Raw genomic sequence first — 18208 nt, 5'->3', positions numbered from 1 at the left:
ATTGCGCTTGCCCAGAAAGCACTTGAGGTTATGAAGGGTTTAAATTTAAGGTTAAAATCGCAATTTATTTTTATCTAGCCTAAGAAATGTGGGAGCCAGGAAAGAAAGTGTGATTTAGTGTAACAAAGAGATAGTAAATTTGCAGAACAAAAAGAGAGTGATACCTTAGTACAAAGAGCCCTTAGTAGTTTTCCCTTCAATTTCCAACCCCTCCTCCCTCTCCCACTAAAAAGACAAGGAGAGCTAGCAGCTGTGTTTTTTTAAATCTGCTATTGATAATACATTTTTTAATAATATTTCTAACACACGGGAGGACCAGAAGGGAAGGATCTACATTTACAGGTACAGCCTTCAGGGGGATACCCTGAAAAGACTGTGTACGCTCATGGAAGAGTCAAAGATAATTTTAAGGTATTGAGTTTCCTTTGATTTCAGTGGCAGTTCAGCTTGAAACATAACTGCAAGGTTTGGCCATCTCTGGGGAAGGTTATAAATGGAGGGTGGAGGAATTTAATATCACAGTAACTACAATGTTATTAAATTATCAGTCGAGTTTAATGCATCATAAAGAAGTAAAACTACATTGGCATATTTAAGACAAACACTTTTTTTCTATGCACACTATCCACTGGACAGTCCCCTTTTCAAAATAACTACTTTTAACAGTCCAAGACACTTCTTCAGAAATTCTTCATGTATCCAACCTTTCACAAGTTTCCTTTTCTTTTATTTGTCCAAGGAAAAAAAAAATATTAAACCTGAAAACATTTACATTGCAAGCCACATTAGAATGCATAATTGGCATACAATAACCAATGTATAACAATTGTGTTTTACTTATTTCACTTTGTTCATCAATAAAAGAATATAAAAATCTTGTTCAACCGAGTGTTAAGTGTATTAAAATAGATTTGTATAGTACTGCACAGTTTCTCCCGGAGTTGTGAAAATGGTTGAAGGGACCACGTGCTGCCTAGTGATGGGTGACAGGAGAGGCCAGTCCCTCAATTTTAAAAATGGCATTCGGCACTGTATGATATGCTGATATGAGAGACTAGCCTCGTGGTGTGTTTTGGTGGATTCTTGTTTTGTTTAAATCCTTGGTGTGCTATGTAACTAAGAAACTCATAAAAGGACTGAGAAGATGGCATCTGTCACATGTAACTTGGCAATGTCAGAGGAAAAACTGGGTTGCCCATCACCAACTTCCAAGGTAGGCCTCCATGTTACAGGAAAGGCCTATGGCCTACTAAGGTGCCGACTGACCCTTGTAGTATCAGGAAGACTAGCTAGTGAAATAAGCAGGTGCTCTAGGATTCACTCAGGCTAATGCTTAACATATTCAAATGTGCTAAAAATCAACAAAATCTTTAAAAGGAATCAAGTTTCTGAAAAACCAAACAAACCCTTATTTTTTTGTACAGCCCAACCCTCCCCCCAAACTCTTGATATTATCCAATATGAGAAACAACCCCTTGAGGCAGTCTTTTCTGTACCATTTTGCAGATATTTCTGCAAGGAAAAAAAAAAAGCTTTTTCACATTACATATTTTTACAATAAAAAGGCAGTACAAAAATGTAAAGTTATCTTTTTTGGCATATTATCTGTACTGGCGAGAAAAGAACTAAATTTATTTGCTTTTAAAAAAAAATTCAAAGCAAAGAATACATAACCAAAACTAAAATAGAATTAAAAAAAAAAATCAAACGGAACCTGCCAAATATATCTACTAATATGGTTTATGCTAAATCTTGCACAAAAACTCCATGAGAAAAATACATCAATAGCAAAATAAGTAAAAAGGACCTGCAAAAAAGTAAGGAGTTTTACAGTCATACCTCTTTAAATACTTCAGAACGCATATACAGAAGCATCAGCATGAAAATACTTCAATATTTTACTAGAAATGCTAACTTCATACAGTTTTTATTTAAATATCTGCAATTCTCAACTATAATAATACTGAAAAAATGATATTTTGTTTTGAAGGCTCTGTGAGTGTCCATGACGTCATTCTTGACAAAACAGCCCCATTTCCAGTTCACCTGAATCAATGTGGCAGACCTTGTTCATTTCAATAGGAATCTATGGAAAGTCCTAAGTAATTCAGTTCCTTCTTATATTACTGATTTCCCTCCCCCTCATAGCTTTACGCCCAACTACCTAACTACTAGCTTACTAACTCTTTGTATTTAATGTTTTTCCTTAAAGCAGAACTGTAAAATTGTCTGCCCTCCCCAGAAAAGAATATTCCATTTTCTATCGGCCGTACTTTTCCTGGTCCTCCTTATTCATAGATACATTAAGGCCAACATAACAAAAAGAAATCTCATAAGCACTGAAGGTCTCAGCAAATACAAAACTGCAGCAAAACCCACTCTGTGGCAAGTTGCTGCCACAGTGACCTACAAACTGGACTGATTGGTTTGTAAGTTCTATGCGTATAAAAAGTGAGATTGTTTCTCCATTCCTTCCACTTCCCTTTGTGTCTGTTTCATTTCTCCTTTGCACATGTGTAAACAGTTTTTTTTTATTTCTTGCCCCCATCTTTTCACAGCCGGCTCTGTCAGTTGTTACCCTGTGATTGCTGCAAGGCTTTGTGCATGGCAGCAGAGGCAGATGAAGGTTTGATCCAGGGGACAGTTAGCAGGGAGGAGGTGGTAGTTGTTGTCATGGTAACCTGAATCATCTGCTCATTTTGTATCAGTCTAATGAGAGTTTTGAGACGTTCCAGTGATGACTGCGTCCCTTTCTGCTGGGCCAACAGGCTGTTCTTTAGCTCTAAGCATTTCTGTCAAAAAAAAAAGAGGAGGAGAGGGAGCAAGAGACAGAATATGTTCAAATTGGTGTCAGATATCTCCGCTAATATCTTTTCCTTGTCTGGAAAATATGTCCCTTTCAAACAAATCAATTATTCTTTGGGGACTGCAAAATACAAACATAGTAAATATAGTAGTCTCCATTAACACATATGGAGGACCAACTGTCTTAGCAGCAATATTCATTTAAGATCAAATATGTACAAGGGCCACTTTCACTGATTCCTGCTTAAAGACAGGTAAAAATTCATGACAGCCTCACATGCTTGAAAGATTTTATTGCCATGGCTTTGTAATGATATTATTCAGAAGTGTCAAAGCCACTAATAAGCTATGTGAATCTTCCTGAATGACACTGATAAAAACTTCAGGCCACTCCATGCAGTCATATATTTTTAATTTGACACATATTTTCCAATCCATGATAGGGTGTTTGTTACCAATACTTACATTCATGTTACTAAGTTTAAAAATACCTCAAATGCTTTTTACGTAGAAATCTCCTATTTCATGTTTTGCCATGGTTAAAAACAAAAATCTACAGGGAAGGGCATGTGCCCACTGCATCTCTTGAGCTTTAGTCTACAATACCTTTTTTTTTAGGAGAAAAATTCTGGAGTTCCTGGGAAACTGGAAATACTTGGGAACAGCAATGTGCCCAGGACACGGGCAGCAGTGAGTACTAGTTCCCACTGGAATCGTGACTGCAATCACACAGCTACCAGGAGGTGCTTTTTTTGCCTCTCTCTCCCCACAATACAAGTCAGAGCCCAGACTGGTTGCTCCATTTGCCCTGCCTTCATTACATCACTGCTTAGGAACAGAAATTTGCCCATTCTCTTTTTTTAATTATGGCAACTGTTTTCAAATACAGCTGCTCAGAGGTTTGGGATGTTGGATTAAAGGTGGAGAGCAGCTGAAGGAGTCCAAGGTGCTAGATAAATGCAGAGCTCTACAATTTATCACATGCTATCACCATCACATATGATGTGTTTTCAAGTTTTCCACTTAATTCAACTGCTCTTTAATTTAAATTTTCCATAATATTAATCCAAACACAAGGAACCAAGTCACTGTACCCTATCTTAAACTGTTCCCACCAGACAAGTGTGAATGGGATAAATATAACCACCTGCCAAAACTTCCATTTCAACAAGTTGGAATGGTTTGTACTCAAAGCTTCTATTTCGGTTTATGCATAACCCTTACTGAATTCAGTGGCAGTTACAGCCCCAATCACTGAATGCAGCCTGAAATTTCTTTCATTTGGTGCATCCATAATCCCATTCCACTGCCCCTCACCACTAGCAAAACTTCACTGCTCCCCCTTGAGACTCTTCTCCATGCTTGTGTTAACTTCCATTAGTGCTACGGTAGTAATACACACTTAAAGGAAATATTACCCACTGTGAGACCTTTTAAGAAGTTATTACTTGTCCTCCCATTCTGATCTAAACACGATAAATATTTTAACACAGCTCTCCTGGATAATTCTAGTGGTACACCAAGCAGTGGCCAGTCACTGTTGTAGTTGCTGCTTTAACTTACCAAGATAGGGAAGTTTAAAATATTTATTTAGACCCTACTACAAACAGACTACTGCATTTTGGTGATCAGGTTGTGGTCTCAGCTAACTGCTTCCCCCTGTGCATGTCAAAACCTAAGGTTCTGAACTTGGGCCAGCTTCCCCTAGGCTGGTAGGGACAGGCAGCAGTGTAGAAGTAGGCTGTGCTATTCCCTAGAATCAGGGCATGTTTGAGTAACAACCTCCAGCTAACATTTCAAAAAGTTCCTGAAGTTTGGCCTGTGTAAGCCCACATCCAATGATGGAGAGAATGCTATGGCACAGGCCTTGAAAGAGGGATAATGATCATCTATCCTGCCTTACCTGTTTTGTGGACTACTTAAGCAAGTACATGCCACTGGAGCTGTTACCCACACATGGATTTTCATGTGGACAGATTTCTTCAATAACAATACCACACTTCTGAACTGTGTTCAGAATGGAAAGGAAGGGACTTTTAATTTGTTCTTATTTGAGTGGGGAAGCATTATAATAGCACTTCAGTCACTGCTACTTTCTGCTCCTTGACCTGCCTGTTCACAAAGGGACCCTGTGCATTTCTTTGACGAGAAAGCATACACACTTAAACAGTTGTAATTTGTGAGCATATATCATTTTCCAGTCCCAAAGTGTCATTTTTTCAAGCAAAAATTCTTTATAAACATCTGTGTAGAAGACATTCTGCCTAACACTTGGGAGTCTTACTTTCATTGCATTGTTGAGAAGTCGATCTTTTTCTTCTAGCCCTCTATGTTCACTCTTCAGCTCACTGCCTCTCTTTAATAACTTTCTTTTCTCTTCTTCTTTGACTGTGGAACATAAAAGTTTAGAGTACAGATGTTAGACAAGCAAAAGGGGTATGCACATGCTTGAGAGAACAAGCATGCATATCTTGGATGGAAAGCTCCAGAGATTTATCTAGCCTCTTATATGTCCAGAGAAATCAGAAATTTCCAATTGCATAAGACTATTGCTTCACTTTAAATGGTTAGAGTACAGTAACCATATAGAAAATTAATCTTCAAGTATGACAATTTCATCCAAAAGGTAAATGTTTCAGGAAGTTTGAGTGAGTGAAAACAGGGTGCTGGAAAGGAACTATTTTAGCAACCTTGACTGGCAGGTATTAGCAGTGATCTTATGGCTCTTAACTTTGTCAAATCCCTCTACAAACATTAATTAATACTCATAGAACCCTCTGAGGGAGGTAGTTACTCCTATATTAAAGGTGAAACTGAGGTCTCTTGTTAGGAGCCAGGCCAATTTGTACCTGTTTTATGAGTAACATAGGAGTGAACAACAGCCAGAGTTCCAGTCCATGGCACATTTTCATCTTTCTTTAACACCTATAAATCCAGGGAACAACAAACATTAGAAATGCACAAAACCATAGACATAATGAATGCCTCCCCACACAGCTTTACTGTAAAAAAGGTCACTCTGAGTAGTGCTGTATTTTGCAAACTAAAAAGAACTGAAAACAACTCTGGGATGACAATTATATTTTACTATAGAGTGTCACTAAAGCATTGCGAGAATTAACTTCTCAAATCTCACACCTCACAATCCCCAATGGATTCTTCACCCATCCCTTTTCAAACAGACTTGTATAATAGCCAGATATGTGACTCTGGGATTTTTTCTTACTACTGGCCAAGGTGTGAAGATAGTTAAGGCACCTTGCCCTGTGAACCTAGCTGCATGTGGACATTTGGGCTAGAGAAGTTTAACATGGGGGCTTTGTCATTTCAGCTGAGGAGTTAAAGGTAGTCACATCCACCCACTTATTTGCCATTAGCTACAGAAACTGATGTGCTTTAACCAAGCTAACCCACCAAGTTGCTAGGCTTGGGGAGAACTTTGACCCTGGCATAAATGAACCTTGGCCCCAGCTAAAGCCACAGAATACAGGACACGATATGTTGCTTAATTTGGCCATTGGATTTGGTATGGGATGCTGGCTCCATTAAAGGTAAATATATATCAGAATCTCTCCCCAGCATTTTCAAAGGAATGAAACAGTAATCTTACGAAGGGGCTAACACTAAGAATTTTAAGGACCAAAATTTAAACTTACTAGTTTAGAAATTAACTTTTACTGCCTTAGCCACTGCTTCGCTGTTGTTGCTGCTCTAACAGTATTCACAACAGCTAAACAGATTATCATCCAGTCTGCATTTCAAAATGGCCATAGTTAATAGATATTTTTGTTAATATGTTTTCAAGAAGATAGTGTGCTTTCCTTACAACTTCTAGATCCTCAGATAAATTATGACATTGTCTCCCACTGTTTGTAAGTTACATTATTTGCTTCGCAATGCTCTGTGAAGGCAGTTTTATTGTAAAAACAAAAAAAAGAAGGAAAAGGAAAAAATGTAATTTTGTTCTCCAATACAAATGTAGATACATGTGAAAATAAGGCAAAACATGTTTAAAGTGTAAGACTAGTACATGAAAATACCAAAGGAAATTATAGGAAAAACCTTGATATTGCTTTTCATAACCTTGTCCTCTTGGTTGTTACTATGGGGTGAACTAGTCTCTAGAATTATCATGCATGCAAACTCTCTGTTTTTCCTTCCAACTCATTTCTCCCTTCTATTTTTCTTGGGGTAGTTGCAATCTACATGCCAAAATTAGTTTACCTTCTGTTGGCACTTTGGGCATATCCATACCCCCTTGGGGGTAGTCTTCAGAGGAGGATCCAAGCAGTTGAGATGATATGCTCTAGGACATGTGCCACAGGGCTGCAAGTTAATGCCACGCTTGCATGCTGTGCAGTGTTCGTCATGATGGATCTCATTCTGAAAGAGAAGGAAAGGACTGACTGGGTCAAGTCAACCCATTAAACAACTCTCCAGGAGCAGTACTTGGGACCACAGTTTCATCAGACAGATCCATTCAAACATAATATCTCATTTTCAAAGGCATTCTGGCTATAGAAGGAAAATGGAAACAATTTAGTATTCACCAAGAAGATAAAAAAGCCAAAAGCAAGTTCAATTGGTTGAAACAAATTAAATACAATGAAATAATCAAAAAATAATCACATAGGAACAAAAATCAAACAGATGCGAGTAAATTAATTTATCCAGTTGCTAAAGTTAAAATTGTTCCATTGTTTGTTACTAATAATGTGTCATTGTAATTTCCAATTCATGTATTGGCATGTGCAGTTCTGTTTCAAAACACAGGTCAAAGTCAATATGAAGAAAGTTTGTCTTCCAAGTCCAAAGCAAGGAAAAGAAGCCAGGAATTATTTTGGGGAGTGAACAGGGAATGGTGGGCAGTAAAATTCCAAGATTTATACATACTGCCCAGAAGAGCATCTAGGAAAATAATAAGCTTGAAAGCAACCTACTCCTATGTGTCCTCTCTCACAAATTTCCTGTAGAGGGCTCCCCCACCCCTCTCATCTCCATTTTGTTAATTGTTTTCTGATTTAAACCTTGCAGACCCTCTATGACATTCTTGCTCAAACAAGACTGATTGGTACTTTGTCTGTAGCAATATACACAATCAACTAACACTCATCAACAAAGTTACAATGTCACATAGTAAATTACTATGCTAATCTGGTGGCAATGTTAATTATTCTCTGTATAATTAAGTGTATTTTAATAAAGGAAAGACTGATTTTGAAGCTTTCGGGGTTTGTGAATCATACACATTTTTCTAGTACATTTTCAGAAAGGGGAAAATGATTCCATGCTTTTTCTTATTTGTACCCTAAATGTATTTTTTGGCTTTAGGAATACTTTTTTCCAAAGTTTCATGTTAGTTTTACACAGCATCAATTCCTGAACTCAAAAATTACTGCTGTCTACAATGTCTGTATTATAAAAGTACTTTTAAAAGCATCTTAATTTTAAACTCATTATAGATAAATGTTATCTAAAGCAAATAGAACAGTCACTAATATTTTTTAGGATGTTTACACAAGCTACAAACTAAAGCATAGTTTCACAGTTGGTAGGGTCGGAAGGGACCTGAGCAGATCATCAAGTCCGATCCCCTGCCATGGGCAGGAAAGAATTGTGGGGTCAAATGACCCCAGCAAGGTGATTCCCTTGGAAGTTGGTTGCAGCTCCTAGACGCCCTGACTATAGTGCCTCCTGATGTCTAGCCTGAATCGACTATCAGTCAACTTATGGCTATTATTCCTTGTTACTCCCGGTAGTGCTTGGGGGAACAGGAACTCTCCCACATACAACTGCTGGTCCCCCTTGGAAAGTTTATAGATGGCCACCAGATCCCCTCTTAGCCTTCTCTTGTGGAGGCTGAACAGGTTCAGCTCCTGTAGCCTGTCCTTGTAGGGCCTGCCCTGCTGAACCCTGATCATACGAGTGGCCCTCCTCTGGACCCTCTCAATGCTGTCCACATCCCTCCTGAAGTGTGGCACCCAAAACTAGATGCAGTACTCCAACTGCAGCCTGACCAGTGTCGCATAGAGGGGGAGTATCACCTCCTTGGATCTACTTGTGATGCATCTATGGATGCATCACAAGGTGTGGTTAGCCTTCTTGACTGTGTCCTTACATTGGCAGCCCGTGTTCATCTTGGAGTCAATAGTGACTTCAAGATCCTTTTCTGACTCTGTGCTGATGAGAAGGGAGTTCCCCAGCCTGTAGGTATGCTGCTAGTTCTTCCTCCCCAGGTGCAATACCTTGCACTTGTCAGTATTGAAACCCGAGCCATATTTTTTCAATTGGTTGATTCCACAAAGGTATTACACTCATGAGAGAATATGTGTTCATCTTTCCATAATTCTATTTTAATGGCTCAAAGATCTACCTAAGTTGGAAACATTCAAGAAATGGAGTAGGAAAAAGCAAAGCATATTTCAATGTTATACCTTGGCAGAGACTACGGTAATTAATAGGAAACACTGTACTACACCAGGATGTCACAGAGACAAGTAAAGTACAAATCTTCCTAAACATACCTTCCAACATGGATCCTCATTTGCTAGCATATGAAAGAAGGGCAGAGAACAGATTAGTGGGCAACACATCAGTGTAGCAATGCCAGTTCTCAGCTATGGAGTCATTTTAGTTAAGCTGAGGTACAAGTGAAGATGAAAGGTGGAGTCATAGTAAAAACTAGTTTAACATCCACAGGAAAGAGTGACATAGCAGCTACAGAGCACATTTTTGTACTCATGGTTGTATGACTGTTCCTCTGATTTCAAGAATTATGCACCTAAAATCTAAATGCTGAAAATGCTAAAATACCATAGTATCATAAAGACAATTTGTATTGACAAGAAATGCCCATACTGTATTTGTTAGGAAAGTCTTTAAGAGCTTGAACTTGCTTGGCACTAAACATTTTGGCCCTGATCCAGCAGAGCACTTACGCTTGTGTATACAACTAGGAGTATACGATCAGGACTGCTAAGTTAAGCATCTGTTTAAATGCCTAAGTGATTTGTGGCCAAAGCGTTCAGCACTTGGAAGAATTAGGCTTTAAATGATCATAACATCTCTGCTATCAATACTGCCTTGGGTTCAAGGAGATAGAAACATCTTTCTTTGGTTCCTTAAGTTCTTATTCAAATGACATATTATCTGACATGTGCCTATACATGCATGATGACCAGAACTGGATCACTTATCATATCTCACTTATATAATATGTTCCACAAATAATATGTATCTATTTTTACATTACACATCCACTTCCATTGAGTACAATTTTTCCATCTCTGTACGTCATGTATATATACAGATACATACCTCCCCCCATGCACAAATCATTCAGACTGAATTAATAGCACAAGTTATTTATTGGGTATTTGAGGAGTGTTTTATACAAGTCATGTACATCAGAGAAGGCAACCTCATTTCAGCTGAGATATTTTCCAATCAATGAAATCTGAATTGGCATTTTATAGAGAATATCAGAAAAAAATATCTTCTATATATTTTGTTTCTAAATGATGCCATTTCATGGTTTCTTTAAAAATAGCTTTTTTAAAATTCCCTTTTCAGTTCATTTTGATTGTCATACTTTCAACTACATTCAATGCTTGCTTTTCTCTTCTATGTATGCTTGCTATTAGATCTAACCTAATCTAATGATGTAAAAGAAGGGTTATACAATGATAAATGGGGCAGTGAGCTATGCAGTGAGGACTGACAGATTATTCAGACTGAACAGTTTGGGACAGAAACCATCTTTGGGTTGTAATTTGCAGGGCCTAATATGCTAAGGTCTTAACAGCCTAAGGGTAGGTACAGACATTTCACTTTTACTGGTATAAGTGATCAGAAACTGATCTATACCAATAACAAAACAGAAGTTTGGCACACAAACTGGTTTATATCTGTAATAGAACAGAAGTTTGGTGCACATAGACTGCTTTAAAAATGGTGGAACCCAGTCACCTCATCCGCACAAAGGGCGCAGAAAACTGTGTAACTTGAATCCATTCTGCTTTTAGCTTTTTGAATGTCTGTACCTAGCCTAAGATCCTAGCATTTGATAGTGGCTCATAGGAACTACCACTGCACAACTAAATAATCAACCACCACCACAGAGTGACATGGGGAGGGACTACAACAAGGATTGTGCATGTTATTGAAGTGGCTGTAGGACTCCTAAACAAACAGCTAAGATTTAAGGTAAAAAAAGGACTGATCCCAAACAGCCTTATGACAGTCGTTCCACTAATGGTTTGTCATCTGTCTACTCCCCTTCCAAATAAAACTATAGAGACAGAGAGAAAAGGGAGGCAGCATGAAGAGAATCACTGAAAAACTAACAGGAAAACAGCCAGGGATTTATAGGGAAACACAGTCCTCTGATAATGCAAATTATAAAGAAAAATGCATTTAGGTTAGTATAAAATGAATAAGGAGACTGCAGTTGTAAACTGCATGAAAAAAGACAGCAAACACAACTTTACAAGTTTAATGAAACAACACTTAGTTCCTTCTAGTGCTTGGCAGAAAAATTTCCTGTTGAAAAATGAAGAATGTTTCTACCATCACCTATATCTGAAGCACCACTGTATGCATTACCACCAACTAAGTCACAGAGACTGTATCAAGTGCAGAGCTATTCAAACTCTGTCACTAGCTTCCCCTCCTCTTCTGCAAAGTAATCAAATATCTCATCTTGTCATTCAGACTTCTGTGCAGCTCTGTTGTGTCTGTCTTCCCCCATATGTCCTCTCAGGCACTCTCCTTGTTCCTCTTTCCCACCCTTAGCTCTATGTCTTTTTCTCACAGTGTTGCTTATGTTTGAAACAGGCTTCTTCTCACAAGCAACTTTAATTCTCTTCACCAAATTTATTATCTGAAGGATCAACTCTCATGATATTTATCATGGAGCTGTGTAACACTGGAGGGTGCAGGGGGGAGGGTTAGGAGCACAGCACAAGGAGTCCTACTTAAAGCCTCAGGTCCTTAAGTGATTATGCATGAATTGCAGCTAAACTTTTTAAAAGAAAAGTTCCTACAGCAAAACTGGAAAATGTCATCCCTTAAAGATGAAAACAGAGAGTAAATGAAAATACCAGAATTTTTATTATTTTATTTTTTAAATCTCATTTTTTAATTAACATCATATTTTTGAGCACTTGGGTTAGGCAATACCATCCCCTTAACCACAGATGACTGGTAGGAGGGCACCAGGGGGTGCATGTGCCCCCCCTGAGACTGGCTCCTGGCTTGGCACCGCTCAGGATGGGGCAGTTTTTTTGCTGCGTGGGCCAGTGGCGTGTTGGGAGGTTGGGGGCAAGGCACTAAGCCGTGGCACAGAAGTATAGGAGTGGATATGGGGTTTTTGGCCTGCCTCTGGGCCCACCCACAAATTACGCCCCCCAGACTCAGGAGGCACCAGTCAATCCTGCCCTTAACATCCACTTCCATCTACCTATCTTACTACTCTACAATTACAGTACTACTCTACTACAATTGCAGGCTTTCCATTGATTTCAAAGGCTCTAAATCAAGCTGAATATGTTTTTGAACTTCTGGCCTTATCCTTTAATTGTTGTGCAGTGTAATGATCTATTGTGCGTGCTCCAAGGGATGGGACCCATGTATAGCTATGACCTATGTACTGCTTTAGGAGTAATACATAAGAAACACCACTAATAAATATTTAACACCGTACCATAATTGCTGTGTAGTCATTTCAAGAAATACTTACCTCTTGCAGAAAGGAACAAGGGGTTATTCAAATAATTTGATGCAAGGCGTTTCCGCTGCAAAGAAAGAGAAAAAAAACTATGTTGTCAGCTGAAGAGCATTTCTTTTCTCTCACTCTTTTGTACCAACAATCTCTAAGGAACTTCTTCCATATCTATAATCAAGTACTTGCAAGCTAATTCTGTGATTTAGAACTCAACTGCTTAAGTGTCTTCAGTTGGTCATTTAGAGTGTACACAGCTACATAATTTATCTTTCTAACACGTTTTTCATAAACCAGCTTTATGTGCATTAGGTTTTATTAAGAGGAGGTAGATGCAAATCATAAATGTTATTGATTGGACCTCCAGAGCAGTTCCTGGGATCTGTAGTACAAGGAAACAGTACAAAAAAGCCCCTCACAACCCAGCATTCAAATAACTTTCATAAAAGGAAAAATGCAAATAAAACTGTAGCTGTAAGATGCCACTTTTATTAGTGCTGACAGAAATAGTGATGGACTTTTCACCAGAGGAGAAATTATTTTTACTGGCTTGAAAATTATCTACAGGCAAATTTTGTTTGCAGGCTGCCTACTAGGGTTCTAGTAAAATATTTTCTTCCAAAACTTAATGTTCACCACCTTTAGGATTTAGAGGCATTTCAGTTTCCTGAAATTGTCAATGCAAATTCCTAACCTATAAACCTGTCTATTAGAAACCTGATTAAGATAATCAACTAGTTTCACATAGTCCATTGCTTATATGATAACAACTATTGGTCACTAGCAAACGGCTGGATTCAAATCAGTGATCTAGGCTAGAGAAAGACATTCAAAAAGCCCAAGCCTGAATTGATTCAATCTTTGTAGGTTAGTCTAGCCTGCGTTGATTGAACTGATTTGCAAGTGAATAGGCATTCACTTTTGATTCAGGAAATGCAGGCACATGCCTACAGCGGCTCAAGCTAGAATCCAGGGAGGACGCTACAGTGAGTCCTCCCTTCCCTTCTGCAGCAGGCGCAAGGCTGGAAGAAAGCTGACTTGGGGGACATGGCCCTTCAACAGGCTGCTAAGTATGATTGGGGAGGATTTTAAATCCCCACCTTGGCCTGCAGGGACCCCAGCTGGTGTGTGCCTGGAATGGGAGGGGGGAAGCAACCCTTGCCAGACACCAGCACGGGCAGCACCACAGATGAAGGGGGTCAGGGAGGGGAATTAAACTCGCCTGTCTCCCCTGTCAGGCATGGGCAGGGGACCCCAGCCGGGGTCTGCCCAGCTTTCCCCCCTGCTCACCGCTCATGTGGTGGGGGGCCTGTCCAGAGCTGGCCAGCATGGCCCTGCCATCCACCCAGGGCTGAGGCTGGGGCTGCAGGGCTGAGACTGGGGCTGGGCTGTGGCTGCGGGGATAAGGTTGGGGCTGGCCCTGTGACTACAGGGCTGAACTGGGCCAGCTCAGGGGTACTGCTGAGGGTGGGCGGAGAGGGGCCAGCCCAGGCTGAGGCCATGGGAGCTGTGCACCCAGATTGCTCCCAGCTTCCTGCACCTGGCCTGTGTGGGGCTGTCATGGAGCCACACCTGGCTGGGAAGGGCCTGGTGGAGCTGTCCTGGGCTGGGCCACGGGGGCAGGGCCCTTCCCAGCTGGCTGTGGCTCCATGACAGCCTGGCCCACATACGTGGTGGCTGACCAGATAGGGGTGTAAAGGTGATGCTACTGTAGCTGCAGGCAGGCACCTTGGCAGCCAGACTGGGCATGTGGGATGTGTTAATCATGCCTGTGGCTGCCTGGGCCAGCTAAGATGCACCAGCAGGCCCAAAGCCCAGCAGCCACCCACTGTACAGGGTTCTGTGCCTGAAGCCGCCTCTGCCATCACACCCCCTTTCTGTCACCGTACAGCACCTGGCCGGCTGCAGCCACACCAGAAGCTGCATGCTAGCCAGGACAAGCAGGGCTGTTCTGCCTCCCTTGCCTCCAGATGCCACTGCAGCTTCCACCTCTGCCCCCAACAAGCTGCTCTGGGTGGGCGGGCAGGCAGCTTCAGCCCAGTGGCTTCTGGCTCCAGCTCTGGGCCACCTTCCATGTACTGCATCTGCCTGGCATGATGAGTAGCCCCTACAAGTGGGCAGAGCAGATGGAAGGCAGCTGGGAGCTCAAGCCAGATCTCCAAATGCCGGGCAGAAGGCACCAGACTGAAGCTTCTCCTACACCCCTTCCACCTGGCTAGAGGTGAAGGGAGCACAGCAGCACCTAGCTGGAAGCAGCTGCACTGGGAACAGTCCCACTGGAAGCTGTGCACAGGCTGGGGCTGGCAGGGTTGTTCTGCTCCCCTCACATACAGCTCCTGCCATATCATGCTGCTCCAGGCAGGTGGAAGCTTCAGCCCGATGGCTTCTGCCCAGTGCACGCATATCTGGCTCCAGCTGTTGGCCACCTTCCACCCACATGAGCCCCTGCAGCGAGCAGCTGCCAGGTTCCAGGCTTGCCAGTGCTTCCAAGCCATCTCAGGCAGCCATGAGCACAATTAAGATGTCCTATGTGCCCAGTCCAGTTGCCAAGGTGCCTGCCCACAGCTGCAGTGGTATCACCTCCATGACGCTGTCCAGTCCACCACCACCTGTGCACACTGATTTGGGCTGTCACAGAGCCACAGCAAGCTGGGAAGAGCCATGACACCATGGCCCAGCCTGGGCCAATCCCACCAGGCCCATCCCAGCCAGCTGTGGCTCCATGACAGCTCTGCCCAGACTGGGTGCTGGGAGCCAGGAGCAATCGGGGCACACGGCTCCCGCGGGCCCAACCCAAACATCAGCCGGCTGGGAAAGGCCCTGCCCCCACAGCCCAGTCCAGGCTGGTCTCTCTGCACCTGCCCTCAGAAGTGCCCATGGGCCAGCCCAGCTCAGCTGCAAGTGAGGCAGGCAAATGGCGGAGCCATGCCAGCCAGTTGGCTCTGGCCATGACCCTGCCCCTGCTGCTGTAGCAGCAAGGTGGGGTGTACCCTGACAGGGGTTACTCCACTGTGGCCAGGCAGACCTTGGCTGCAGTCCCCAGGGGGAGAGGGGAGGGAGAGGGGACTAACCCTCTCCCTGCACCCTTAGCCTTAGGGGGCCATTCTGGCCATGCCCCTGCCTCTGTTCCGGCCAGAAAGCAGAGGGGCGGGGCCAATCCTGCAGACAGCATAGCCCAACTCAGGGCTGAAAAGCCTGCTGGGGAACTCTGATTTAACTTAAACCAGGAAGGGGTCTTGGACAGAAGTTCTATAAACCAGTTTTACCCAAATAAGGTAAGTCTGATACTACATTCAATCAGGTTAATCTTAATCCAGTTTTGGCCACTTTGAAACTGGTTTATGTGTACTGAACTTCTGTTCTGTTACAGGTTTAAACCAGTTGCTAATCACTTAAACTGGTTTATGTGTAACTTCTGTCCCTAGGCCTAGAGTCTGGAGGTCTGTATACCACATAACTACTCTTCTGAATCACCCAATTACTGAACAGTAAGAATGTAAAGTATACTGTACTTCTCTAATACATGTTATGCACTGTTTCTTGAGAATTAGAAGGGTATTTTGCTAATACAAGATTGATTTGGTGGTGAGAAAGCTGCTCTCTGATGTTCTGCTCTCAGGACAACACTAGTTATTGAATTTTTATTAATGAATTTTCCATATAGAATTTTTCCTTCAAAAACTTCCAGCCTGAAATACATCCCCTTTTCTTCCTTTTCTCCCTCCCTGCCTTCTCCCCCACCTATCCCAACATATCTTTAAAAACTAAACTACCTAGGGTGGAAGAATGGGCCAATTTCTGAACAGCATAAAGAGATAAAAGCTGCTATGTAGAGAATTTAACTGAAAAAACACAAGTCTAATTTAAAATCACAATTGCATATTAATAGTCAAGAAAGTTAACAGCACAGCAGTTTCTTTGCTCCTACAGTTGAGGGGAGCAAATAAAAAGTGTAATTTATATGCAAGTTCAATTTAAACAATCATGAATTAAAGATCATCCACTATATCAGCCGTAAATTAAACTGAGCCAAAATGCCTAAAACACCACAAAATACCTGAACTCACTGATCAGCAAATCAATCTGAGCAGCTAATTGATCAGAGGAAAACCATCTCCCTGTATTTTATTTGAATGACGTTCCCTATGGTCAGTGTTTAATGACACCACTTAATGAGGACAGAGCTGATCATCCACATGAACTCTAACTGAAAGACACTTTCTGCATGCTACTCATCACTGTAAGATATACTTTGGAGAACAGATCTAATGAGAACTGTAAATTACAGCAAGACAAATCTATTTACCACCTCCACCAGTTTCTCCAAATAGTTTCTCAAAAATACTTTAAACATTAGAACTACCAAACTGCCACAGAATTTTTAAACAATTTGGCTGCATAAAACAGAGGAGAAACACCACATATGTAATCTAACTAGGACTGTGGTCCAAAGTGTGCTGAATATATGTATTAGCCAGAGACTGTGCCTGCCCTGAACAGCTCACCACCTAATGGTTTACGTAGACAGTGAGATTAGGAGAAAAATATATCTTTGTAAAATGGGGTAATAGAGGCAGAAACAGATTAAGTGATTTGTCCAAAGTTATAAGGGAAGTTTGCATCGGACCTAAGAAACTGTAACAGGTTTTTTAAATTCTCTTCTGCTGTTGTATCCCACAAAGTCATTCTTCCTCCCAAATAAATGGTCATGTCATTAAACCAACTATCTACCTCTCTACAAACCAGCTAGTTCCCTTTTTACCTCAACTACCTCTCCCCTACCAAAGTAACTTGAATTTTCAGAAAGCTGGTTAATCAACAGTTCTGCATCACTGGTAATTTGCTAAGGAAAGTTACTCGCCTTAAGTTTACCATGCACAGGAAGCTAGGAAATGTTTCTTCCATGGAGAGCTGCAAATCAGTAATTTCCATTCTGAGGGAATGGAAAGTTTTGAATTTTTTTATTCTGAATTAAAATGAAAAGCTAACATTTCAAAAATTTTGGTGGAATTAAAATTTATAAATTTAAATTCAAAACCACCAAAAGATTTTGCTTCAATAATGCTATATCTTTTCACTTCACTAAACTTGATTAATTTAGAATTTTACAATCAAATGTAACATGGCAATTACTTTTCACAAGCAAACAAAATCAAGATAAAGTTAAAAACAATTTTATATTATTGAAATGAGACTCAAAAAACTTTTTTCCTTTTTCCCATTAAAAAAAAATCACTGAAGTCAGCTTTGTCTCATAGTTTAAAAGTTGAAGAAACTGGTATTGTTTGATGAAAATGGAAACAGCTATATCAAAACTTATTTTTCAGCCACTTAACTTATATACCTTCTTTTATACCTAAGTTCTGATTCCAATGCTAGACAAAGTCCATAGGTTTTTAATCCTTGTGAAGCCCCACATAAAGTAACTGAGGTATAAAAAAAGAAAAGAGTTTAGCCATAAGGGAGTTTATACATGTACTCTAGGAGTGGGGGTGGGGTGCTTTAATTAGAGCTGTAAAGAGCCACTCTAATTAAAATGCCCAGAGCATCATGTGTATCAGCATCCAGTCCAGCATTCCCATGCTGAAAAATGGTGGGGGGGGCACTTTTACTAAAGTTTGTCAAACAAGCTTTACTTAAAGCACCCCCACCACCATTTTTCAGTGTGGAGATGCTGATGCA

General features: G+C 41.0%; 1 protein-coding gene across 1 annotated transcript in view; it reads right to left on the bottom strand.

Annotated features, from left to right (window-relative positions):
• Nucleotides 1–536: 536 nt before the first annotated feature.
• Nucleotides 537–18208, bottom strand: part of PHF21B (PHD finger protein 21B) — a 261411-nt gene continuing 243739 nt past the window's right edge. The window contains exons 8-13 of the mRNA XM_019544307.1: nt 12545–12599; nt 9330–9352; nt 7030–7188; nt 5655–5730; nt 5090–5193; nt 537–2792 (exon numbers count right to left, since the gene is read on the bottom strand). Coding sequence (XP_019399852.1) covers nt 2568–2792; nt 5090–5193; nt 5655–5730; nt 7030–7188; nt 9330–9352; nt 12545–12599 — 642 coding nt within the window. The 3' untranslated portion in view covers nt 537–2567. The remainder of the gene's footprint in view (nt 2793–5089; nt 5194–5654; nt 5731–7029; nt 7189–9329; nt 9353–12544; nt 12600–18208) is intronic.

The sequence above is a fragment of the Crocodylus porosus genome, unplaced genomic scaffold (genome assembly GCF_001723895.1).
Source record: "Crocodylus porosus isolate Cpor-Errol unplaced genomic scaffold, CroPor_comp1, whole genome shotgun sequence".
In the NCBI taxonomy this organism is placed as follows: domain Eukaryota; kingdom Metazoa; phylum Chordata; order Crocodylia; family Crocodylidae; genus Crocodylus; species Crocodylus porosus.
This window is presented reverse-complemented; position numbering and strand designations above follow the sequence as displayed.